This window comes from Bombina bombina, chromosome 1, assembly GCF_027579735.1.
Source record: "Bombina bombina isolate aBomBom1 chromosome 1, aBomBom1.pri, whole genome shotgun sequence".
In the NCBI taxonomy this organism is placed as follows: Eukaryota; Metazoa; Chordata; class Amphibia; order Anura; family Bombinatoridae; genus Bombina; species Bombina bombina.
This window is the reverse complement of record NC_069499.1, coordinates 734199083-734226153: the sequence shown is the minus strand read 5'-3', so window position 1 is coordinate 734226153 and position 27071 is coordinate 734199083. Positions and strand designations below refer to the sequence as shown.

The following is a 27071-nucleotide window of genomic DNA, read 5'->3' as shown; positions in this document are numbered from 1 at the left end:
TTTATGAAGTTTGAATTCTTTTGATATTACTTTAAATATCAATACATTGTATCTGTATTATGAATCTTTTTTTTTTTAATTGTAAACTAACCCCTTTAATGTCTAAAATTCAAACCACAAGATCCTTTATCCTTTACAAATTCATCAGTCTAGATAGAAAAATTATACTTTCTTATAATGCTGATCTATTATTGTAATGTCCCATATATGACTTAACCCCTTCGTGACCAGTGCACTTTTCCATTTGTTGACCGTCTGGGACCAGGGCTATTTTTGCATTTTGCTGTTTGTGTTTGTAACTTTAATTTATTTCATGTAATTGGCAAGAGTCCATGAGCTAGTGACGTATGGGATATACATTCCTACCAGGAGGGGCAAAATTTCCCAAACCTCAAAATGCCTATAAATACACCCCCACCACACCCACAATTCAGTTTTACAAACTTTGCCTCCTATGGAGGTGGTGAAGTAAGTTTGTGCTAGATTTCTACGTTGATATGCGCTTCTCAGCATGCTGAGGCCCGGTTCCTCTCCGAGTGCAGTGAATGACAGAGGGATGTGAAGGGAGTATTACCTATTGAATGCGATGGTCATCCTAATGGGGATCTATTTCATAGGTTCTCTGTTATCGGTCGTAGAGATTCATCTCCTACCTCCCTTTTCAGATCGACGATATACTCTTATATACCATTACCTCTACTGATTCTCGTTTCAGTACTGGTTTGGCTGTCTACTTTATGTAGATGAGTGCCTTTTGGCAAGTATGTTTTCTTTTACTTATGACACTCTCAGCTATGGTTTGGCACTTTATATGTAAAGTTCTAAATATATGTTTTATACTTATATTTGCCATGATTCAGTTTAATCAGTATATTTCCTTCTTACAGACAGTCAGTTTCATTTTGGGAAATGCATATGAAAAAAAAAATTCTTACCTGAAAATTTTTCAAATTTACTTTCTTTTCTAAATTGCGGGCTGTTAGGCTTGCGGGACTGCAACATGCTATAATTTATTGCGTCATTTTTGGCGCAAGACTTTTTTGGAGCGAGAATTAAGTTTGTTGACGTAATGACGTAATTTCCGGCGTCTTAGTTGGCGCTGAGAGTTTTCACGTAGTTGCGTCATCTATGACGCTCGTGTTTGTTGCATACGTTTTTGGCGCCAAAAAATATTTTGTCCGTTGGGCGTCATACCTGGCGCCAGATTTTTGACATTACTTAAGTCATTATTTCTTTTTGCTTCTTGTTTCCACAGGCTTATTCTGTTTGCATTTTTTCTTCATTCCTGAAACTGTCATATAAGGAAATTGATAATTTTGCTTTATATGTTGTTTTTTTCTATTACATATTGCAAGATGTCTTAAGCTGACCCTGTTTCAGAATCTACTACTGGAATCCTGCTGCCTGATGTCGGTTCTACCAAAGCTAAGTGCATTTGTTGTAAACTTGTGGTAACTGTTCCTCCGGCTGTAGTTTGTGTTAGTTGTCATAATAAACTTTCAAAAGCAGACAATATTTCCGTTAGTAGTAATCCATTACCTGTTGTTGTTCCTTCAACATTTATGTTCAGGATATTCCTGTTAATGTGAGAGAATTTGTTTCTAATTCTGTTCAGAAGGCCCTGTCTGTTATACCACCTTCTAATAAACGTAAAAGGTCTTTTAAAACTTCTCATAAATTCGATGAATTTTTAAATGACCCACAGCATTCTGATTTATCTATCTCTGATGGGGATCTATCTGGTTCAGAAGATTCTGCCTCAGATATTGACACTGACAAAACTTCATATTTTTTTAAAATGGAGTATATTCGTTCTTTTATTAAAAGTGGTGTTGATTGCATTAGATATTGAGGAGACTAGTCCTCTTGATATTAAAACCAGTAAACGTTTAAATTCGATTTTTAAACCTCATGCAGTTATTCCAGAGGTTTTTCAAGTTCCTGATGCTATTTCAGATGTAATTTCTAGGGAATGGAATAGTCTGGGTACTTCATTTACTCCTCCTTCAAGGTTTAAGAAACTGTACCCTTTGCCGACTGATAGATTGGAGTTTTGGGAAAAGATCCCCAAAATTGATGGGGCTATCTCTACTCTTGCAAAGCGTACTACTATTCCTACGGCAGATAGTACTTCTTTTAAAGATTCTTTAGATGGGAAGCTTGAATCTTATCCAAGGAAGGCTTATTTATGTTCAGGTCATCTTCTTAGGCCTGCTATTTCTTTGGCTGATGTTGCTGCGGCTTCAACTTTTTGGTTGGAAACTTTAGCGCAACATGTACCAGATCATAATGTGTATAGCATTGTTAAGCTAATTCAACATGCTAATAATTTAATTTGTGATGCCATTTTTTATATCATTAGAATTGATGTCGGGTATATGTCTTTAGCAATTTTAGCTAGAAGAGCTTTATGGCTTAAATCTTGGAATGTGGATATGACTTCTAAGTAAACGTTGCTATCTCTTTCTTTCCAAGGTAATAAATTATTTGGTTCTCAGTTGGATTCTATTATTTCAACTGTCACTGGGTGGAAGGGAGCCTTCTTGCCTCAGGATAAAAAATCTAAGGGTAAATTTAGGGCTGCTAACCGTTTTTGTTCCTTTCGTCAGAATAAGGAACAGAAACCTGACCCTTCCCCTAAAGGAACAGTTTCCAATTGGAAGCCTTCTCCAGTCTGGAATAAATCCAAGCCTTTTAGGAAAAAAAAAAATCAGCCCCCCAAGTCCGCATGAAGGTGCAGCCATCATTCTAGCGCAGCTGGTATGGGCAGACTAAGATTTTTCAAAGATGTGTGGATCAATTCAATCCAAAATCATTGGATCCAGAACATTGTTTCTCAAGGGTACAGAATAGGTTTCAAGGTAAGACCGCCTGTGAGAAGTTTCATTCTCTCACGCATTCCAGTGAACCCAGTAAGGCTCAGGCTTTCCTGAAGTGTGTTTCAGACCTGGAGTTATCTGGGGTAATTGTGCCAGTTCCCTTTCCGGAACGGGGTCTGGGGTTTTATTGAAATCTGTTCATTGTTCCAAAGAAAGAGAATTCTTTCAGACCAGTTTTGGATCTAAAAATTTTGAATTATTTTGTAAGAATACCAACATTCAAAATGCTGACTATTAGGACTATTCTGCCTTTTGTTCCGCAAGGGCATTATATGTCCACAATAGACTTACAGGTTGCATATCTTCATATTCCGATTCATCCAGATCACTATCAGTTCCTGAGATTCTCTTTTCTAGACAAGCATTACCAATTTGTTGCTCTTCCTTTTGGCCTAGCGACAGCTCCAAGGATCTTTTCAAAGGTTCTCGGTGCCCTACTCTCTGTAATCAGAGAGCGGGGTATTGCGGCGTTTCCTTATTTGGACGATATCTTGGTACTTACTCAGTCTTTACATTCTGCAGAATCTCACACGAATCAGCTAGTGTTTCTTCAAAGACAAGTTCCTTGATTCCTCTGACAATGGTAACCTTTTTAGGATTCCAAATAGATTCAGTATCCATGACTTTGTCTCTAACAGACAAAAGACGTCTGAAATTGGTTTCAGCTTGTCGGAACCTTCAGTCTCAGTCATTCCCTTCAGTAGCTATGTGGTTTTAGGTCTCATGACTGCAGCATCAGACGCGATCCCCTTTGCTCGTTTTCACATGAGACCTCTTCAGCTTTGTATGCTGAGCCAATGGTGCAGGGATTATTCAAAGATATCACAATTAATATTCTTAAATCCCAATGTTCGACTATCTCTGACTTGGTGGTTAGATCACCATCGTTTAGTTCAGGGGCCTCTTTTGTTCGTCCAACCTGAACTGTGATTACAACAGATGCAAGTCTTTTGAGTTGGGGAGCTGTCTGGGGATCTCTGACAGTGCAGGGGGTTTGGAAATCTCAATAGGTGAGATTACCAATCAATATTTTGGAACTCCGTGCGATTTTCAGAGCTCTTCAGTTTTGGCCTCTCCTGAAGAGAGAACCGTTTTATTTGTTTTCAGACAGACAATGTCACAACCGTGGCGTATGTCAATCATCAAGGTGGGACTCAGTCCTCAAGCTATGAAAGAAGTATCTTGGATACTTGCATGGGCGGAATCCAGCTCCTGTCTAATCTCTGCGGTCCATATCCCAGGTATAGACAATTGGGAAGCGGATTATCTCAGTCGCCAGACTTTACATCCGGGAGAATGGTCTCTTCATCCAGATGTGTTTGTTCAGATTGTTCAGATGTGGGGGCTTCCAGAAATAGATCTGATGGCTTCTCATCTAAACAGGAAACTTTCCAGGTATCTGTCCAGGTCCAGGGATCCTCAAGCGGAAGCAGTGGATGCGTTGTCACTTCCTTGGAATTATCAACCTGCTTATATCTTTCCGCCTCTTCTTCCAAGAGTGATTTCCAAAATCATAATGGAGCGTTCATTTGTACTGCTGGTGGCTCCAGCATGGCCACACAGGTTTTGGTATGCGGATCTTGTTCGGATGTCCAGTTGCCAACCTTGGCCACTTCCGTTAAGGCCAGACCTTCTATTTCAAGGTCCATTTTTCCATCAGGATCTCAAATCATTAAATTTGAAGGTATGGAGATTGAACGCTTAGTGCTCTAGAAAGATTTATTACCGAGTTTGGAAGACTTACATTTCATGGTGTTCTTCTCATAAATTTTCTTGGCATTCTTTTTTAGAATTACTAGAATTTTACAGTTTCTTCAGGATGGTTTTAAGGCATGGAAATTGAATCTTTAATTGTTTAGTCATAGAGGTTTCCTTGACTTGGTTATTAGCACTACGATACAGGCCTGTAAGTCTGTTTCAAGGAGAATTTATTTTTGGATTTGGAAAACCTATATTTCATGATGTTAAACTCATGATTATTCATGGCATTCTTTTAGAATTCCTAATATTTTACAGTTTCTTCAGGATTGTTTGGATATAAGTTTTGTCTGCAAATACTTTTGAAGGACAAATTTCTGCTCTTTCTGTCTTTTTTCATAGAGAGATTGCTAAACTTCCTGATATTCACTGTTTTGTTCAGGCTTTGATTCATATTAAATCTGTTCTTAAATTTATCCTCCTTGGAGTCTCAATTTTGGTTTTGAAGATTTTACAGGCTCCTCTTTTTTAGCCTATGATTTATCTGGACATTAAATTACTTTCTTGGAAAGTGTTATTTTGTTTGGCTATCTCTTCTGTTAGAGTTTCTGTATTGTCTGCTCTCTATTGCGAGTCTCTTTCTCTGATTTTTCCATCAAGATAAAGCTGTTTTGCAGACTTCATTAACATTTTTGCCTTAAGTTGGGAATTCTAACAACATCAATAAGGAAATTGTTATTTCTTCTTTGTGTCGTAATCCTAAGAATATACTTGAAAGGTCTTTACATTCTTTGGATGTGGTAAGAGCTTTGAAATATTATGTTGAGGCTACTAAAGATTTCAAAAAGACTTGGTCTATTTGTTATTTTTTCTGTCTCCAGGAAAGGCCAGAAAGCATCTGTTATTTCTCTAGGTTTTTGTTTGAGACACTTGATTCACAAAGCTTATTTGGAGGCGGGGCAGTCTCTGCCTCCGAGAATTATAGCTCATTCTACTAGATCAGTTGCCACATCTTTGGCTCTCAAGAATGAAGCTTGAGTTGATCAAATTTGCAAAGCAGCAACTTGGTCTTTGCATACTTTTGCTAAATTTTTCCATTTTTATGCGTTTGCTTCTTCGGAAACAGCCTTTGGTAGAAAGTTCTTCAGGCAGTTGTCTCAGCTTGATTCTTATGCCTTTTTTTGATTTGAAATTTTTAAGAAGACTTAATAATTATTTTTGGGATTTAATTTTTCAGCGGAAATAGCTGTTTTTATTTTTTCTCTCCCTCTCTAGTGACTCCTAGACTTCCACATCTTGGGTATTATATCCCATATGTCACTAGCTCATAGACTCTTGCCATTTACTTGAAAAAAACCTTATTTATGTAAGAACTTACCTGATAAATTCATTTCTTTCATATTGGCAAGAGTCCATGAGACCCACCATCATGGTTATGTTGTGTTTTTTTTTTTTTTTTTTTTTTTTGTATAAAGCACATTATTTCCATCTAAAGGGGAGGAGAGTCCACAGCTTCATTCCTTTCGGAAAATAAGAACCTGGCCACCAGGAGGGAAGCAAAGACACCTCCCTCACTCCCCTCATCCCCCAATCATTCTTTGCCTTTCGTCACAGGTGGATGGCAGAGAATCGTCGAAGATTCGGAGTAGTCTCTTATGGAGGGTAGTACTCTTCACATTGGGACTGGAGTTTTAAGTAGTCCTGTCAGCCTCTCATTGAGAGCATGGATGAAAGTTAGAGTCTGGAGATGCAGGGAGAGTCTTTCTGCGAAACCATCCTGACTCATATTAACATACAGGATAAGATTAAGCATTGAAGGTCCCAATTCTTTTATTTTTGACGCCAATATGCAAATTATTCAAACCGCAAAGGTTTCAGGATTCTCTGTTTTAGCTTGCAGGGCTCTGTGGCTTAAAGGGCCAGTAAACCTAGAAAATGTTATATAATTCTGCACATAGTGCAGAATTATATAACGTATTAGTGCTAGCTTTATATAACATTTTTCCTGTGAATTTTTATTAAAAAAAGAGGGTTTTTCAGACCCGCCCTCTGTGCTCTACTTAGCGAGTCTGGTTTTCCCTCTGCGCGCATCTGGGCAGATGTCTAGTCAAAAAGGGGGAGTGAATCAGGAGCGCTACAGCTAAAGGTGCTAAGAAATAAGACTATGAATACTATACTTGAAATTATGACAAGGACAATATCGTATCTAAAATATGACACAATTTAATTGCACAAACGATAATAACAGATAAAAACGGACGTCTCCGTAAGTGAAACTTCTTAAGTTGCCGCCATATAAATGTTGCAATAGCAAAAGGAGTTCGTGGTGTAAGTATAAACAGTCCAGTGTACACAAGATGAGAAAGCCCTGTAGAGGGAGAAACGCGTTGATGTGCTGCAACAACTACTGAGATTTACTATATGTAGCTGGAGCTACCACAGTGTTCATGAGGATTGTACAATTACGCTAATATAATTAGCTATTGGAAAGACTGTGCAACTAACTCTCTGAACTCCTTATCGGATAATCAAGTTTACTTACACCATTTTTGTACCTTGCGTGCTATCTAGCACTAAGAGCAGGTACCTGTCATCGGATGATCGCTATACTCTAGATAAGAGTCACCACTACCGCTGTTGGCTGGTTCTGAATTTGGACCAATCAGAGAGCTCGTTTGGGACAGCGCCCACATAAGTGACGTCATCACGCATACGGCTGTAACTAACCCACAGAGAACATCGAGTGGAAAGTCTGGGGTAAGCCCTTGTTTGCTAGCAAACCAACACAAAATAAATATTGAAAGTGTACACTGGACTGTTTATACTTACACCACGAACTCCTTTTGCTATTGCAACATTTATATGGCGGCAACTTAAGAAGTTTCACTTACGGAGACGTCCGTTTTTATCTGTTATTATCGTTTGTGCAATTAAATTGTGTCATATTTTAGATACGATATTGACCTTGTCATAATTTCAAGTATAGTATTCATAGTCTTATTTCTTAGCACCTTTAGCTGTAGCGCTCCTGATTCACTCCCCCTTTTTAGCTATCTTATTTACCTATTTTGGGAACACATAGGTATTCTCAGGAGTTTGGTGTTGTTCACCCTGCGCTCATTGGTCTAATATCCTCAGATGTCTAGTCACAGCCCGGCCCAACATTGAGTGTAATGGCGCGGTCAGACCGGGCTGTGACTAGACAGCTGCCCAGATGAGCTCAGAGGCAAAACCAATATTATGTTACATAAAGCTAGCACTAATATGTTATATAATTCTGCACATAGTGCAGAATTATATAACATTATTTTCTAGGTTTACTGGCCCTTTAAGTCTTGGTCTGCGGACATGACCTCTAAGTCGAGGTTGTTGTCCCTGCCTTTTCAAGTAAGGATTCTGTTCATTCCAGGATTGAATTTGATCATATCCACGGTTACGGGAGGCAAGGGAACTTGCCTACCGCAGGATAAGAAGGCGAAGCCGAAAGGATCTACTTTTCGTCCCTTTCACGCGGACAAGGCCCAACAGCCCGCCGCAAAAGCGGATCAGTCCAAGGAAACTTGGAAGCCTGCTCAGTCTTGGAACAAGTCCAAGCAGAAGAAGAAGCTTGCGAAGACTAAATTGGTATGAAGGGGCGGCCCCCGACCGGTCTCCGTACCAAAAAGGGGGCAGATTGTCTCTCTTCTCCGAAGCCTGGTTGCAGGATATTCAGGACCCTTCTGGAGGTTGTCGTCCAGGGTTACAGGATAGGTTTCAGGTCCTATCTGCCCTGGGGCAGATTCCTCCTGTCAAACCTGTCTTCAAGACTGGAAAAGAGACCTTTTTAGATTGTGTGAGGGATCTCTCCTCTCTTCTTGTTGTTTTACCAGTACCCGAGCAGAAAGGGGTCTAGGGTGCTATTCAAATCTCTTTGTGGTTCCAAAGAAGGAGGGCACGTTCTGCCCGATTCTGGACCTAAGTTTCTGGCTGTTCCATTGTTCAAAATGGAAATGATCAGATCTTTTCTGCCCCTAGTTCAAGAGAGGCAGTTCATGATGGCAAGAGACTTGAAGGATGCTTACCTTCATGGTCCAATTCACAGGGACCACTTCAGGTTCCTAAGATTTGCGGACCAACACTTCCAGTTTGTGCCCCTTCACTTCGGTCTGGCGACAGCCTGGAGAGTCTTCACGAAGGTTCTGGGGGCGCTACTTGCAGTGGCCAGATCCTGGGGCATTGCTGTGGCGCCCTGTTTGGAAGAAATCCTAGTCCAGGCTCCGTCGTTCAGCCTCGTAGAGGATCATTCGAGGGCTCTTCTTTACTTGTTCCAATCTCACGGTTGGAAGATCAACTCAGTAAAGAGTTCCCTGGTTCCCAGAAACAGGGTGGAGTTCCTGGGTACGATAATAGACTCTGTCCATGAAAATATTTCTCACAGATCGACGCAAGAAGATTGCGTCCACCTGTCTTGCCCTTCAGTCCTACTCAAGCTCTTTGGTGGCTCAGTGTATGGATATGATCAGGCTCATGGTCTCCAGCATAGACGTCATCCCTTTTGCCAGGTTCCATCTCAGACCTCCTCAATTGTGCATGTTTAGATAGTGGAATGGCGATCATTCAGATCACAGCTGATATCCATGGATGCTCGGACTAGGGACTCCCTATCTTGATGGATTCGTCCAGAGCATCTGTCCCTGGGGACATCCTTCCTGAGACCGTCCTGGGAGATTGTGACCACGGACGCGAGTCTGGTAGGATGGGGAGCTGTGTGGGGTGCCAGATTGGCACAAGGAAAATGGACCCGGGAGGAGTCTCTCCTTCCGATAAATATTTTTGAACTTCAAGCAATCTACAAAGCTCTGAGGGCGTGGCCTTCTCTGGGGTCGTTCAGCTTCATCAGATTCCAGACCGACAACATTACCTCTGAGGCTTACATCCACCACCATGGGGGAGCGAGGAGCTCCCTAGCAATGAGGGAGCTGTCTCGGATTTTGGAGTGGGCGGAGTCCCACAGCTGCTCGCTCTCAGCGATCCGCATTCCAGGTGTGGACAACTGGGAAGCGGACTTTCTCAGAAGGCAAACCTTCCATCTGGGGGAATGGTCTCTTCACCCCAAAGTATTTGCGGATATTTTTCTCAGATGGGGGAACGCCGGAGATCTAATGGCGTCCAGACTCAATTGCATGCTACCCCGATACAGGTCGAGGGATCCCCCCGCAGAGCTTAAAGATGCCTTAGTGGTGCCTTGGGGATTCAGCCTAGCTTACATTTTTCCACCGTTACCACTTCTACCTGATTGCTTCGCCATTCCTGATTACTCCTTTGTGGCCGCGGAGGACGCGGTTTGCGGATCTGGTGGGGATGTTGTCCTCTCCGCCATGGAGGTTACCCTGTCGCAGGGATCTGCTGGAACAGGGTCCCTTTCAACATCAAAATCTCATTTCTCTGAGGCTGACTGCGTGGGGATTGAACGCTTTGTCTTAGCCAAGAAAGGTTTTTCTGAAAGTGTGATTGACACTCTAGTTCAGGCAAGAAAGCCAGTCACTCGTCGCATCTACCATAAGGTGTGGCGGACTTGTCCTAGTGTGAGAAACACAGATATCCTTGGAACAAGGTGAAGGTATGCAGGATTCTGTCCCTTCTCCAAGAAGGTTTGGAGAAGGGCCTTGCCGCCAGTTCCTTAAAGGGACAGATTTTGGCTTTATTAGTCTTGTTGCACAGGGCACTCGCTGAGCTTCCTGACATTCAATCTTTTGTTCAGGCTCTGTCTAGAATCAGACCTGTCTTTAGGCAGTCTGCTCCCCCATGTAGCTTAAACTTGGTCCTTAAGGTATTGCAGAGGGTTCCATTTGAGCCTATGCATTCTATTGACATTAAGATTCTGTTGTGGAAGGTTCTCTTTCTGTTGGCCATTGCATCAGTACACAGAGTATCTGAGCTGGCTGCCTTGTAATTTGAGCCCTCTTATCTGTTTTTTCATGCGGATAAGGCTGTTCTTCGCACCGGTTTGGGGTTTCTTTCCAAGGTGGTGTCTAACCGTAACATCAATCAGGAAATAATTGTTCCGTCTGTGTCCTAACCCTCCTAAGGAGAGGTTACTTCATAATCTGAATCTGGGTTGGGCCTTAAAGTTCTATCTAAAGGCTACGAAGGATTTCAGACAGTCTACATCCCTTTTTGTGGTGTATTCTGGGAAGCGCAAGAGGCAGAGGGCTACTCTACTACTTATTTGTCTTTTTGGTTGAGGAGCTTGATTAGCTTGGCCTATGAGACAGCGGGACATAAGCCTCCTCAGAGGATCACGGCTCATTCAACTAGATCAGTGGCTTCGTCTTGGGCCTTCAAGAATGAGGCCTCTATGGAGCAGATTTGTAAGGCGGCTACCTGGTCCTTCTTACACACTTTTACAAAGTTTTACAAATTTGACGCTTTTGCTTCTGCGGAAGCTGTTTTGGGAAAGGTTTTACAGGCTGTGGTGCCCTTAGATTATGGTCCGCATTTTTATCCTCCCGGTTTCATTCAGTGTCCTCTAAAGCTTGGGTATATGTTTCCCAAAAGTAATGAATTAAACCGTGGACTCTCCTCCCCTTTAGTTGGAAAACATAAATTATGCTTACCCACGGCTCCCGCCCGTAACTCCGGTGGGCGGACCTTAATTTAATTTATCTTCTGGCACCATTTATACCCTGATATTTCTCTTAAAATTATCAGGTAAGCATAATTTGGTTTTTTTTTCAGTTCCTCTTTTTTATGCTTTTTACTCCTTTTTATACACCTCACTTCTTGGCTATACGTTAAACTGAGGTATGAGTGAGGTGGGAGGTGTATTTATAGGCATTTTGAGGTTTGGGAAACTTGCCTCCTCCTGGTAGGAATGTATATCCCATACGTCACTAGCTCATGGACTCTTGCCACTATGAAAGAAATAAATTTATCAGGTACGTTCTTACATAAATTTTGTTTTTTTACATAGAGATGCTCACGTGATATATTTTCCTGCCAGCTTTTTACAGCTATACTGCATCAGTTTCAAGTGATTTTAGCTCATGAGTATTATGTCCCTTTAACAATCTTGTGTTACTTATTAGTGCAGTTTATTTGGTTTCAAAACCCTGGAATCTTGACTGTTGCTGGACAAGAAGAAAAGGCTGCTAGATTTATTCAAGGGGCATAAAAGTGCAAGAAGAAAATGTTCTAATATGTTAGTGCATTTAATGTTTGCACTAATTGCTTGCTCAAAATGGGCTCATTAAAAATGTTTGTCACAAAAAATAAAGCTGCTTAAAGTTGTTTAAATAAGCTACAGTTTTGTAACTGTTGTGTGTACTTTTAAGACGCCACCAATGACTGTTTTTGTACTGTATTTAGCAACTAGATTATCAGCAATGGTTAACATTTTTGTTATTAAGCAAACATGGCAGTAGATCTGCAGATAATTTGTCAGTGTGACATTCCATACTTCTATGCTGCTGAACACTTTTCTAGAGTCGGAAGGGGTCTCTATTGCACTTTTAATCTGTGTTCCAGCAAAGGGCTAACATATACACAATACAGTCACTGTCACACTTGAACGATGCCTGGAATCTGATGAACATGATGTGAATGTTTCTTATTTTAGTGACCCACTCAGTAATAAGATTCTCAAGGTTTGCATTTCAGCTGAGAAGTTAAAAACCCTTCCTTAAAGGTACATGAAATGCAATGTTTTTCTTTTATGATTCTAATAGAATGTAGTATTTTAACCCTTTCACTACTGGGACATAAACGTTCCCAAAATACTAGAGCATCTTTAGCATTTTTGCTATCACTCTATTTAAACAGAATTAGAGCCTTGTTTATTTATTTACCTATCAAATCTATATATATTTTTTAAGTAGACAACCCAAGTTATTGATCTAGGCCTATTTTAGTATATTTCATGCCACCATTTCACCGCCAAATGACATAAAAAAAAAAGTGGTACTTTTTTCGCAAACTAATTATATATATATTATAATTAAATAATTATTTACATACTGCTTGTGCAATCATGGCACAAATGTTTGTAGAAGTTTCTCTGAGAAACCATCCTGACTCATGATTAACAGCTCCTTAAGTAATCAGCGTTGACAAGTTTTGCTGCCTGCTTTATTCCCTCAAGTCCATGTCAGGAGCGATGATACTAACCTGTCACACTTGAGGGGGTGTGTTCCTGTTCCAAGACATGGATTCTGGTAAGATTGTTTAATTTTTTACACGTAGGATAACGCAAGGAAACAGGGTCACCGTGTGTCTTTTTTTATCTGTATAGAATCATGGGTTAATATCCCTGGAAAGGGGATTATTGTGCAGGGGCGGGATTTATACATAATAATTTATTGTGTTTGATGCTATGTCATGTGTGAGATGAGGCTCTAGCAATGTAACTGTCAGGATCGGTGTGGCCTTCTTTTGGCGTGTTTTTTCTATAGTGCAGGGGCGGTCCTGCATGGCACTCCATGTTGACCGGGTGTGGCCTTTTGCACTTCCTCTTTCCTGATCAGCAATTGCGGGAGACGTAAAGGTTTCTCTGTGGTCCGGGTCATAGGAGGTAGTGAGTGCCCGGCCATTGGTGTATAAAGGTGCCTTTTAATCTATCTAGTCCGTATTAAAGGTGTAACCTATGAAGGACTCTGATATGTTAGAGGATACTCCCTCTTTAATTAAATCTAATACCTGTGTTTATTGTGAAGCGGTACAGGTTGATCCGCCTGCTCAACTGTGTTTCACATGCTTTTATAAGATTGCAATATCTAAAAAAATAAGATATTTAGTGCTACTGAGCCGTCCACCTCTGAGGGTTCTTTGTCCCGCGAGGTGGGTTCCCAACATTCATCTCCGATTACACATGTAGCTCCCCAAGGCCCTACTGATCCTCCCACGGGAGGGACCTAGTGATGCCAGATTTCGCTGCTCAGTTGCAAGAAGCGGTTTCTGTGGCCTTCCATGCCCTACCACACCTTGCGAAGGGAAAGACATAGCCTTCCATCCCAGGGGTCATCTATTTCGTTGGATGTCTCTCAGCCTGAGAGATTATCCGATGACGCCTCCAACTCGTCGGAGGGTGCCCTTTCTGGGACGGAATCGGCGTCTTCGAAGACTTCCGAGGAGCCAGATTTTAAGTTTAAAATGGAGCATTTTCGCTTTTTACTGAAAGAAGTGCTTGCTATGTTGGAGGTCCCGGAACTGAAACTTTCGGAAGATCCTTTGATCCCTAAACTAGATATGGTTTACGAGGACAGGGTGGTGCCTCAGACCTTCCCAGTGCCTGTGAAGATGGCTACTATTATTAGGGAGGAGTGGGAGAAACTGGGCTCGTCCTTTTCTCCATCTTCCTCTTTTAAGAAGTTGTTCCCATTTCGGACTCTTGGCTCGAGCTATGGGGGGCCATTCCTAAGGTGGATGGAGCTATCTCCACGCTTGCTAAGCGTATGACTATTCCCCTCGAGGATAGTTTGTCGTTCAAGGAGCCCATGGATAAATAGTTAGAATCCATGTTCAGAAAAATGTTTCAACTTACGGGGTGGGTTTTCCGACCTGCAACTGCAATCGCTGCGGTGGCGGGAGCGGCTACCTACTGGTGTGACACACTGTCCACTATGGTCGAGGTGGAGACTCCCCTCGAGGAGATACAGGAAAAGATTAAGGCCTTAAGGGTAGCTAATTCTTTTATCTGTGATGCAAACATGCAGGTCATTCGTCTGAATGCCAAGACATCAGGTTTATCTGTTCTAGCTCGTAGAGCGCTGTGGTTAAAGTTGTGGTCAGCTGACATGACTTCCAAGTAGTGATTACTATCCCTCCAGTTTCAAGGAAAAGTTCTTTGGTCCAGGCCTGGACTCTATAATATCCACGGTCACGGGAGGCAAGGTTGCTTTCCTTCCGCAGGATAAGAAGAAGCATAAGGGCTCTACTTTTCGTCCCTTTGGTTCGGACAAATCTCAGCGCCAGCAGCCTGCTGTGAAGGCCAAATAGTCCAAGGGATCTTGGAAGCCATCTCAATCTTGGAACAAGTCCAAGCAGAGCAAGAATCCCGCAGAGACAAAGTCGGCCTGAAGAGGCGGCCCCCGATCAGTCGCTGGATTGTGTAGGGGGAAGACTATCTCTGTACGCAGACGCTTGGATAAGTGATGTACATGATCCTTGGGTTCTGGAGGTTATCAACCAGGGTTACAGGATAGAGTTCAAGACTCATCCGCCCAGAGGCAAATTCCTCCTGTCAAACCTATCCTCAAGACCAGAGAAGAGGGATGCCTTTTTAGAGTGCGTGAGGGATCTCTCATCTCTTGGAGTAATAGTTACAGTACCTCTAGCAGAAAGGGGTCTAGGATACTATTCAAATCTTTTGGTGGTCCCAAAGAAGGAGGTCAAGTTCCGCCCAATTCTGGACCTAAAGTACATAAACAAATTTCTGTCAGTCCCATCAATTAAAATGTAGACGGTCAAATCATTTCTTCCCCTAGTTCAAGAGGGGCAATTTATGACAATAGACTTGGATGCCTACCTTCACGTGCCAATCCACAGGGACCACGTCAGGTTCCTAAGATTCGCGTTTCTGGACCAACACTTCCAGTTTGTGGCCCTACCGTTCGGTCTGGCGACTGCCCCAAAAGTCTTTACAAAGGTTCTGCGGGCAGTGTGAGAGAAAGAGGTATTGCGGTGGTTCCTTATCTGGATGATATTCTGGTTCAGTCTCCGTCCTGCAGTCTCACGGAGGACCACTCGAGGGTGGAGTTTCTGGGTACGATAATAGATTCCATGTCAATGAAAATATTCTTGACAGATCAGAGACGTTCCAAAATTGCGTCCAGCTGTCTTGCCCTTCAGACCTCAAGGCTATCTGTGGCCAGGTGTATGGAGGTGATTAGGCTCATGGTATCCAGCATAGATGTCATTCCATTCTCCAGGTTCCATCTCAGACCTCTTCAGTTATGCATGTTGAGACAATGGAATGGTGATCACTCAGATCTATCCCAACAGATCTCTCTGGACAACCGAGTGAGGGAATCCCTCTCTTGGTGGATCCGTCTGGTACAGCTGGCAAGGGGACAGCCTTCTTGAGGCCATCCTGGGAAATTGTGACCACGAACACAAGTCTATCAGGATGGGGAGCTGTTTGGGGTGCCAGAAGGGCACAAGCCAGGTGGATTCGAGAGGAGTCGACTCTACCAATAAATATTCTGGAACTTTGAGCGATATTCAACGCTCTGAAGGCTTGGCCCCACCTGGGGTCGTCCCGATTCATCAGATTCCAGTATCTTAGATTCTGGAATGGGCAGAGACTCACAATTGTTCGCTCTGTGATCCACATTCCAGGTGTGGACAACTGGGAAGCAGATTTTCTCAGCAGACAATTGTTTCATCCGGGGGAATGGTCTCTCCATCCTGAAGTGTTTGCTGAGATCTGCAACAGAAGAGGGACGCCGGAGATAGACCTCATGGCGTCCTGACTCAACTTCAAGCTACCTAGGTACGGGTCGCGGTTCAGGGACCCACAGGCAGAGCTGATAGATGCCTTAGTGGTGCCTTGGGAGTTCAGTCGAATTTACATTTTTCCACTGTTGCCACTTCTTCCTTGAGTGGTGGCCTGCATCAAACAGGAGCACGCTTGTTTCTGATTGCTCCGTTGTGGCCGCGGAGGACGTGGTTTGCGGATCTGGTGTGGAAGTCATCGTCTCCTCCTTGGAGGTTGCCCTGTCGCAGAGATCTGCTGGTTCATGGTCCCTTTCTACACCAAAATCTCGATTCTCTGAGGCTGACTGTGCAGAGATTGAATGCCTTGTCTTGGCCAAGAGAGGTTTTTCTGAGAGAGTAATTGATACGCTCATTCAGGCTAGGAAGCCGGTCACTCGTCGCATCTATCAGAAGATGTGGATGACAAACTTATCCTGGTGTGAGGACCGTGGATATCCCTGGCACAAGATTAGGGTATCCAGGATTCTGGCTTTTCTCCAAAATGGACTGGATAAGGGTCTTCCCACCAGTTCCTTAAAGGGACAGATTTCATCGTTATCTGTGCTGTTACGCAAGAAGCTAGCAGAGCTTCCTGATATTCAGTCCTTTGTTCAGGCTCTTTCTAGGATCAAACCTGTCTTTAGAAATTCTGCTCCTCATTGGAGTTTAAACTTGGTTCTTAAGGTTTTGCAGATGGCTCCGTTTGAGACTATGCATACGCTTGCCATTAAGATTCTTTCCTGGAAGGTTCTATTTCTTCTGGCTATTGCATCAGCTTGCAGAGTCTCTGAGTTAGCGGCCTTGCAATCTGAGCCCCCTTACCTGGATTTTCACACTGATAAGGCTGTGCTTCGCACTGGGTTGGGTTTTCTTCCCAAGGTGGTATCAGATCGTAACATTAATCAGGAGATAGTAGTTCCTTAGTTGTGTCCTAACCCTTCTTCGTCTAAGGAGAGGTTACTGCATAACTTGGATGTGGTTCGAGCCTTGAAGTTATATCTTCAGGCTACTAAAGATTTCAGACAGACTTCGTCCTTTGTGGTGTATTCAGGGAAGCATAGGGGGCAGAGGGCCTCTTCCACTTATCTGTCTTTCTTCTAAGGTCAAGCTTTTGGCGATTCCTTACAAGGGCAAGACCTTGTTTGGACCTGGTCTGGCAGAAATAATGTCTGATATCATGGGTGGGAAAGGGCCTTTCCTACCGCAGGATAAGAAGAATAGACCTAAGGGACGTTTAGAATAATTTTCATTCCTTTTGTAGCTTCAGAGGAAAGTCTTCCCCTTCTTCCAAGCAAGAACAGTCCAAATCAGCATGAAGGGTTTGCCCCCCGATCCGGGATCGGATCAGGGTGGGGGGGTGCAGACTTTCTTTAGTTTTCCCAAGCTTTGATATGGTATGTCCCAGATCCCTGGGCCGTGGACATAGTATCTCAGGGTTACAAATTGGAATTAAAAAATTTTCCGCCCAGGGGCAGATTTCACCTCTCAAGATTGTCTGTAGACCAGACTAAAAGAAAGGCCTTCTTAAAATGTGTTCAGGATCTTTCCTCCCTGGGATTGATAGTTCCAGTTCCGGTAGAGGAACAGGGTCTAGGTTTTTACTCAAATCTGTTTGTAGTTCCCAAAAAGGAGCGAACCTTCCGGCCTATTCTAAATCTAAAGTGTCTAAACAAGTTTCTCAGAGTACCGTCCTTTAAGATGGAGACTATACGGTCCATCCTTCCCTTGGTGCAAGAGGGTCAGTTCATGACGACCATAGACCTGAAGGATGCGTACCTTAATGTTCCACATTCACAGGGATCATCACAAATTTCTGAGATTTGCTTTTCTGGACAAACACTTTCAGTTTGTGGCTCTTCCATTTGGTCTTGCCACAGCTCCCAGAATTTTCTCAAAGGTTCTGGGGGCTCTTTTGGCAGTGATTTGATCTTGGGAATTGGTCTCCACGGATGGAAATTGAATCTGGAAAAGAGTTCCCTTGTTCCAGCTACAAGGGTAGTTTTATTAGGGACTATAATAGATTCCCTATCAATGAAAATATTTCTGATGGAGGTCAGAAAAGCCAAGATTCTTTCTTCTTGCCTCTCTCTTAAGTCTACTGTTTGACCTTCAGTGGCTCAATGTATGGAGGTAATTGATCTGATGGTTGCCGCCATGGACATCCATTCCCTTTGCTCGATTCCATTTGAGAGCTCTGCAGTTATGCATGCTCAGGCAATGGAATGGGGATTATGCGGATCTGTCTCAGAGGATAGATCTAGATAAGTCGACAAAAGATTATCTTCCGTGGTGGTGTTTTCAGGAGCATCTGTCTCGGGGCACATGCTTCCGGAGACCTTCCTGGGTAATTGTGACCATGGACGCCAGCCTACGGGGCTGGGGAGCAGTCTGGGAATCGTTAAGGGTGCAGGGACTCGGGAGGAGTCAGCTCTCCCCATCAACATCTTGGAGTTAAGAGCGATTTTCAATGCTCTGATGGCTTGGCCTCAGCTGTCCTTAGCCTGGTTTATCAGCTTCCAGTCGGACAACATAACCTCAGTGGCTTATATCAACCACCAGGGAGGAACTTGGAGTTCCTTAGCCATGAAAGAGGAGGCTTGGAATATTCAGTCGGCGGAAGCTCACAACTGCTTTCTATCTGCCATCCACATTCCAGAAGTGGACAACTTGAAAGCGGATTTCCTGAGCAGACTTTTCATCCCGGGGAGTGGGAACTCCATCTGGAGGTGTTCTCCAGATTAACCCTCAAATGGGGGTGCCAGAGTTGGATCTGATGGCATCTTGGCAGAACTCCAAGGTACAGTTCAAGGTCAAGGGATCCACAGGCCGCTCTGATAGATGCTCTGGTGGTTCCTTGGGACTTCAGGCTGGCATACCTGTTTCCTCTGTTTGCTCTCCTTCCACGAGTCATTGCTCGGATCAAGGAAGAGAGAGTGTCAGTGATTCTAATAGGTATTTATGTGTAGTGTGATAGGATCGCCTAAAGGTGGATTCCTGCTGCTAAAAAAGTTCTTCCCTCAAAGAAAACTAAATGGTGTATAAGAAGAAAAAATGGGGTTTATTTAGCAGCGCTAAAAAAGCTAGGAAATGATGATACCAATCTAATTTATGTTTTATACAATCTTGTTAATTTAAAAATTCTTATAACACATAATAACAACAGCAAATGCTTTTCCTAATTAATAAAGGGACGTCTCCCTTATACAACACTTATAAAAACAGACTAGAACCATTTATTGATAAACCCTAGAATTCCAGATATAAAGGAATTAATTCTATAGATAACATATGGCAAGCAACAAATTTCTAAGATAAATGGTAAATTGAATATTTAAAAGGCACAAATGTATCAATCCTAATATATTAAAAGCAAATAGATTCAGCGCTAATGTTCAAATTGATTCAACTGTAATTAGAAGGTGCGCGTAACGGCTTTGGTTCAACTGTGATTAGAAGTTAAGTGTAACAGCTTTACAGTTCTTCAGTAACAAATACCGTTATAAAGTTACACAGTTACTTTCCTTGGACATATAATTGGCTCAGGTGTGCTGGATAGTTAAAAAGGCAAAAAACAGCCGTTATTCTGATTTAGGTGCCAAAACAATCGTGGTTAATGGAAATGGTTAATTTAACATATGAATACCTTGATGTCTTTAAAGTTCAGTTTGCGTGTTTTAAAAACCGTAGTGCAAATTAGTGTAGAGGTACTTTAATCTGTCCTGGTTGCAACCGCTGATATTCTTCACTGTGAGGGATTCACAGACTGTTCATTCCTGGTGCTTCTGATAAGTCATCTGACCTTCTCTTTGATTCAGAGGTCAGGGGTGATGATCCTTTCTGGTGATGTAGTTATCCTTTTTTTTTTTTTTTTTTTTTTTCCTTTCTTCTTATAGCCCAAATATTGTTTTCATCTGGGTTCCCTCAGACTTCTTAAGGTTTGAAGAAATCTTTGGTCAGTGTTTAGCAGTAAAGGTAGATTTTAACTTGCAGGGTCAGGAGAAAAGTTTAAAGTTGCAGGGTCACCCAGCTTTGTGACAGTAGTAAATGAAGTTTAGTAGAGTGTAGCAGGTCCCATTCAACGCGTTTCACCCTTCTGGGCTTTATCAATGGTTTATGGTTTATCAATGGTTCTTGATAAAGCCCAGAAGGGTGAAACACGTTGAATGGGAACTTTTCTTCTGACCCTGCAAGTTAAAATCTACCTTTGGTAACTTCAGGGAATACGGTTTTACTGCTAAACACTGACCAAAGATTTCTTCAAACCTTAAGAAGTCTGAGGGAACCCAGATGAAATCAATATTTGGGCTATAAGAAGAAAGGGAAAAAAAAAAAAAAAAAAAAAGGATAACTTCATCACCAGAGCGGATCATCACCCTTGACCTCTGAATCAAAGAGAAGGTCAGGTGACTTATCAGAAGCACCAGGAATGAACAGTCTGTGAATCCCTCACAGTGAAGAATATCAGCGGTTGCAACCAGGACAGATTAAGGTACCTCTACACTAATTTGCACTACGGTTTTTAAAACGCGCAAACTGAACTTTAAAGACATCAAGGTACTCCTATGTTAAATTAACCATTTCCATTAACCACGATTGTTTTGGCACCTAAATCAGAATAACGGCTGTTTTTTGCCTTTTTAACTATCCAGCACACCTGAGCCAATTATATGTCCAAGGAAAGTAACTGTGTAACTTTATAGCGGTATTTGTTACTGAAGAACTGTAAAGCTGTTACGCTCAACTTCTAATCACAGTTGAACCAAAGCAGTTACGCTCACCTAATTACAGTTGAATCAATTTGAACATTAGCGCTGAATCTATTTGCTTTTAATATATTAGGATTGATACATTTTGTGCCTTTTAAATATTCAATTCACCATTTATCTTAGAAATTTGTTGATTGCCATATGTTATCTATAGAATTAATTCCTTTATACCTGGAATTCTAGGGTTTATCAATATATGGTTCTAGTCTGTTTTTATAAGTGTTGTATAAGGGAGACGTCCCTTTATTAATTAGGAATAGCATTTGCTGTTGTTTTTATGTTATAAGATTTTTTAAATAAACAAGATTGTATAAAACATAAATTAGATTGGTATCATCATTTCCTAGCTTTTTTTAGCGCTGCTAAATAAACCTCAGTGATTCTAATAGCACCTGTGTTTCCTCATAGGATATGGTATGCGGATCTAGTGGAGATGTCATCTCTCCCACCTTGGAAGTTGCCTCTGAGGCAGGACCTTCTACTTCAGGGTTCCTTCCTTCATCCAAATCTTGTTTCTCTGAAGCTGACTGCTTGGAGATTTAACGCTTGGTTTTGTCTAATCGTGGGTTTTGAGACCATGATTCAGGCGTGTAAGCCTGTTACTAGAAAGATTAACCATAAGATATGGCGTAAATATCTTTAGTGGTGTAAATCCAAGGGCTACTCTTGGAGTAGGGTCAGGATTCCTAGGATTTTGTCTTTTCTGCAGGAAGGTCTGGGAAAGGGTTTGTCAGTCCGGTACCCTGAAGGGTCAGATTTCTGCTATTTCTGTCTTGTTGCATAAGCGTCTGATGGATGTGCCAAGTGTGCAATCTTTTTGTCAGGCCTTGGTCAGAATCGGGCCTGTATTTAGGTCAGTTGCTCCTTGGAGCCTTAATCTTGTTCTTAAGGTTTTGCAGCAGACTCAGTTTGAGCCAATGCATTCCATAGATATTAGGTTGTTATCTTGGAAGGTTTTGTTTCTTATGGCTATCTTTTCTGTTCGGAGAGTTTCAGAACTCTCAGCTTTGCAGTGTGATTCGCTTTATCTTATTTTTAATGCCGATAAGGTGGTTCTGCTTACTAACTTTGGTTTCCTTCCTAAAGTCGTTTCGGATAGAAATATTAATCAAGAAATTGTTGTTCCTTCTCTATGTCTTAATCCTTCCTCTCATAAGGAACGCTTGTTGCACAACTTGGCTGTGGTGCGTGCTCTAAACTTTTATCTTCAGGCGACTAAGGATTTTCGCCAGTCTTCTGCCCTATTTGTTTGTTTCTCTGGCAAACGTAAAGCTCAGAAAGCTACTGCTACTTCTTTCTCTCTGGTTGAGAAGTTTAATTTGTTTGTCTTATGAGACTGCTAGTCAGCAGCCTCCTGAGAGGATTACTGCTCATTCCACTAGTGCTATCTCTTCTTAGGATTTCAAAAATTAAGCTTCTGTAGAACAGATTTGCAAGGCTGCAACTTGGTCTTCTTTGCATACGTTTCTAAATTTTACAAATTTGATACTTTTTGCCTCTGCTGAGGCTTCTTTTTAGAGACAGGTTCTTCAAGCGGTGGAGCCTTCTGTTTCGGTTACCTGTCTTGTCCCTCCCTAATCATCTGTGTCCTTTAGCAGGGTATTGGTTCCCAACAGTAATTGATTATGCCATGGACTCACAATAACTTAGGAAAGAAAACGAAATTTATGCTTACCTGATAAATTTATTTCCGGATATGGCCCCGTCCTTTATTTTATGACTGTTATTTTTAACTAAAACCTCAGGCACCTCTACACCTTGTGTTTCTCCTTTTTTCTTCATTTACCTTCGGTCGAATGACTGGGGTTTGTGGGAAGGGGAGTGATACTTAACAGCTTGGCTGTGGTGCTCTTTGCCTCCTCCTGCTGGCCAGGAGTGATATTCCCAACAGTAATTGATGATGTCGTGGACTCAACATATCCAGAAATAAATACATTTATCAGGCAAGTGTTTTTTTTGTTGTTTTTTTACTCATAGTATTTTGACAGCTTACATGGTACATAGCAGAACAGACACATTCACTGTAATAATGTATACTATTATATTCACTTACTGCAACAAAGAGTGGTACTTCCATAAAAAAAAGCTTCATTGGCAAAGAGATGGTATTCAAAGGTGCCTCTTAAGTACTTGCGCCCCTAACTCCTCTTGTTATACACTCATGGTAATTTACATAATTATTTTGTTTTCACCAACATTTGACCAATGTAAGAACATTTCACAAGTTTCTGTGACAGGTAGAGTATATTTAAAAAGAAGGAAATAATCAACCTTAACATATATGAAAACATATACACACTTAAAAACATAATTATTTTTTGTGTGTGTAAAAGATCATTCTTTTAACAATCACTTTGCTGCACAGCAAGTTTAGAATATTGTAAATACAAAACATTTAGAGTGTGTTCATTTGCTTACCATAACATTGCATACAAACGTTATCATATCCATACAAAGGAAAGCTAATGGATAAGTGTTTTCAAAGTGAATTGTTGCTTTTCTTGTATGTATTGGATTTTCTATTGAAGGATTTTACACATTGTGTAATAGGGATGGCATTTTACTGAAGCTTGTGAGGCACCCTGTGTTTCTGTAGTTTTTCCCCCAAGATTTACTAACTGATTTTACTTTTATTTACTTGTTAGTTCTATGCATTATATATTACAGGGCTTCGACCAGTTACGGTTGGAAGGCTTGCTTTGTGATGTGACGCTCGTACCAGGGGATTCAGATGAAATGTTTCCAGTTCATAGAGCTATGATGGCATCCTCAAGCGATTACTTCAAAGCCATGTTTACAGGTAATAGATTGTGTTCACGATTATATTAAAAAGGTTTATGTGAAAAATATCTGGTTTAAGAAAATTAGAACTTGTGTGCTTCTTAACCCCTTAACTGCCTTTGATGACACATGATCGTCAACTGCACAGTGCTTTTAGTCGTTCCGGAATCCCAGAAGTCTCAAACTGCTACTCAAAGTTTGAAGTGCCATTTTTATACAGTAGAATTGCTTAATCAAAAAAAGAATAATAGAAAGACTATGCAGTAACATTTAGTCTAAATTTCAAATGAGTAGTAGATTTTTCAAAGTAGCTTCTATTTTCCTCTCCCTTTGCATCATTTGAGAGCCATCAACTAATCACAAATGCCTATACATATATACTTTGAACTCTTGCACATGCTCAGTAGGAGCTGGTGCCTCAGAAAGTGTGCAAATAAATATTTTGCACATTTTGCTAATGGAAGTAAACTGGAAACACTTTTTTTTTATTGCATCATGAAAGTTTAATTTTGACTTTTGTGTTCACTTTATGGAGCTGTCTCTAAGCTACCTTATGCACTACAAATCCCACATCATCAGTGTGAAAGTTAATTGCTTGCTCTTTCAAATGGTGTGTCTAAGCATATTTTAAAAATAAATACAATTAACAGTTTAAAACACATGCGATATATATATATATATATATATATATATATATATATATATATATATATATATATATATATATATATATATATATACGCACACACAGTGAGGTGATCTCTGTGGTTATAGTGATCACCTGGTATAAATAAATGTGCATTTATTTGAGAGGAGCCTTATGGGAGCCACGTACATCCACATCAAAATTGTATAAATAAACCAAAATGCCCTAATTTATGATAAGCCCTTTTTCTTTTGATTATAGAGTTTAGGAAAAAACAAACACAATTGTTTACAACCTTGTTTATTCAAATTTTAATAAAAAAATATACTTTTTCACACAGTTTGTTGTTCCCAAGTTTGAACCTGAATCTCCTAGTTCAGAGCCGTTTGTTTATTTCTTCTATAAAGGTAAGACGAGTCCACGGATTCATCCTTGTGGGATATTATCCTCCTGCTTACAGGAAGTGGCAAAGAGCACCACAGCAGAGCTGTATATAGCTCCTCCCTTAGCTCCACCCCCCAGTCATTCTCTTTGCCTACTCTAAGTACTAGGAAGGGTAAAGTGAAAGAGGTGATAAAATATTAGTTTTTAATTTCTTCAAGCAAGAGTTTGTTATTTTAAATGGTAACGGTGTGTACTATTTACTCTCAGGCAGCATATGGATGAAGACTGCTGCCTGGAGGATGATGATCTTAGCATTTGTAACTAATATCCATTGCTGTTCCTACAGAGGCTGAGGAGTACAGGAAACTTCAGTGTGAGGAACGGTTTCATGCTATGCAGCAGTGAGGTATGTTCAGTCATATTTTTCTGGAGAGACTGTATTTCGGAAAGGCTGACATTATACCCAGGAGGGTAAGCAGTAATCCTAGAGCTAAAAGAAGGGCATTACTTAGCTTGCATATGGGGCCAATTACAAATATGGTTGACACTGAATTGCAAATGTTTGTGAGCAAACGTTTTTTTTTATTTGGGAGTGCTTTAACGTTTTTGTGAGCAATAACGTTTTGGGCAACTTTATTGAGGGCACACATGGCTTAACTTTTGGGTCTCAGAACCCACATGGCTAGTTATAACCGCTCTGGTGTGGTTCTTTGAGGCTATGGAGACATCGAGTGAGATGGGCGGGGCCTATTTTTGCTCCTCAGATGCGCAGTTAGTTGTTCTCAGCAAGGAGCAAGCTCTAAATCCTGAGGGCCCTGGTGTATGTTTTGGGCCAAATCAAAGCTTTTACCCCTCATTTTCGATCCCTGAGGGCAGGTAGGGCCACAGCAGGGCTGTGGCAAGGTGCTGAGGGTGTTTTTTTCCGGATCTGGGCCTATTTTCGATTTAATTTTTTGGGGCAATCTTAACTACCTATATTGTGTCTACATACAAAATTTTGAAAAATTTGGTGCATGTCTAGGCTGTTTTTCAGAACGTGTATGCTTTTTTTCTCTTAAAGGCGCAGTACCGTTTAAGATTGTGATTTTTTTTTTCCACTAAATAAAGTGTGTTCATGCTTGTTTGTAGTCATTACTAGCCTGTTCAACATGTCTGACATTGAAAGTCAATGTTCAATATGTTTAGAAGCCATTGTGGAACCTCCACTTAGAATGTGTCCCTCGTGATCTGAAAGGTCAATAAATTGTAAAGAACATATTTTAGCTACTAAAAGTATGTCGCAGGATGATTCTCAGTCAGAAGAGAATCCGGTTTTGCCATCTAATTCTCCCCAAGTGTCACAACCATTAACGCCCGCACAAGCAACGCCAAGTACTTCTAGTGCGTCTAATTCTTTCACCCTGCAAGATATGGCCGCAGTTATGAATACTACCCTCACAGAGGTTTTATCTAAGCTGCCTGGGTTGCAGGGGAAGCGCAGTAGGTCTGGTGTGAGAACAAACGCTGAGCCCTCTGACGCTTTTTTAGCCATATCCGATGTACCCCAATGTTCTGAAGTGAGGGATTTGCTGGCTGAGGGAGAGATTTCTGATTCAGGAAATATGTTCCCTCAGACAGATTCAGATATGACGGCTTTTAAATTTAAACTAGAACACCTCCGCTTACTGCTCAGGGAGGTTTTAGCGACTCTGGATGATTGTGACCCTATTGTAGTTCCAGAGAAATTGTGTAAAATGGACAGATTCCTAGAGGTTCCTGCCTACACTGATGTTTTTCCGGTTCCTAAGAGGATTTCGAAAATTGTTACTAAGGAGTGGGATAGATCAGGTATTCCGTTCGCTCCCCCTCCTAATTTTAAGAAAATGTTTCCCACATCAGACGCCATGCGGGACTCGTGGCAGACGGTCCCTAAGGTGGAGGGAGCTATTTCTACCCTGGCTAAGCGTACAACTATACCTATTGAGGACAGTTGTGCTTTCAAAGATCCTATGGATAAAAAATTATAGGGTCTTCTGAAGAAAATATTTGTTCATCAAGGTTTTCTTCTCCAACCTATAGTGTGCATTGTTCCTGTAACTACTGCAGCATCCTTTTGGTTTGAGGCTCTGGAAAAGGCTCTTCAGGTTGAGACCCCATTAGATGATATTCTGGATAGAATTAGGCCTCTCAAGCTAGCTAATTCTTTCATTTCAGATGCCGCTTTTCAATTGGCTAAATTAGCGGCGAAGAATTCAGGTTTTGCCATTTTAGCGCGTAGAGCGTTATGGCTTAAGTCCTGGTCTGCTGATGTGTCATCAAAAGCTAAGCTTTTAGCTATCCCTTTCAAGGGTAAGACCCTATTCGGGCCTGAACTGAAAAAGATCATTTCAGACATCACTGGAGGGAAAGGCCATGCCCTTCCTCAGGATAAGACGTATAAGATGAGGACCAAACAGAATAGTTTTCGTTCCTTTCGAAACTTCAAAG

The 27071-nt window shown here is 41.4% G+C and overlaps 1 protein-coding gene across 2 annotated transcripts in view; it reads left to right on the top strand.

Moving 5' to 3' along the window:
- Positions 1 to 27071, top strand: part of LOC128645919 (kelch-like protein 13) — a 370359-nt gene that overhangs the window by 212691 nt on the left and 130597 nt on the right. For both annotated transcript variants that reach the window (XM_053699248.1, XM_053699247.1), the window contains one exon: positions 23462 to 23594. In XM_053699248.1, coding sequence (XP_053555223.1) covers positions 23462 to 23594 — 133 coding nt within the window. The remainder of the gene's footprint in view (positions 1 to 23461; positions 23595 to 27071) is intronic.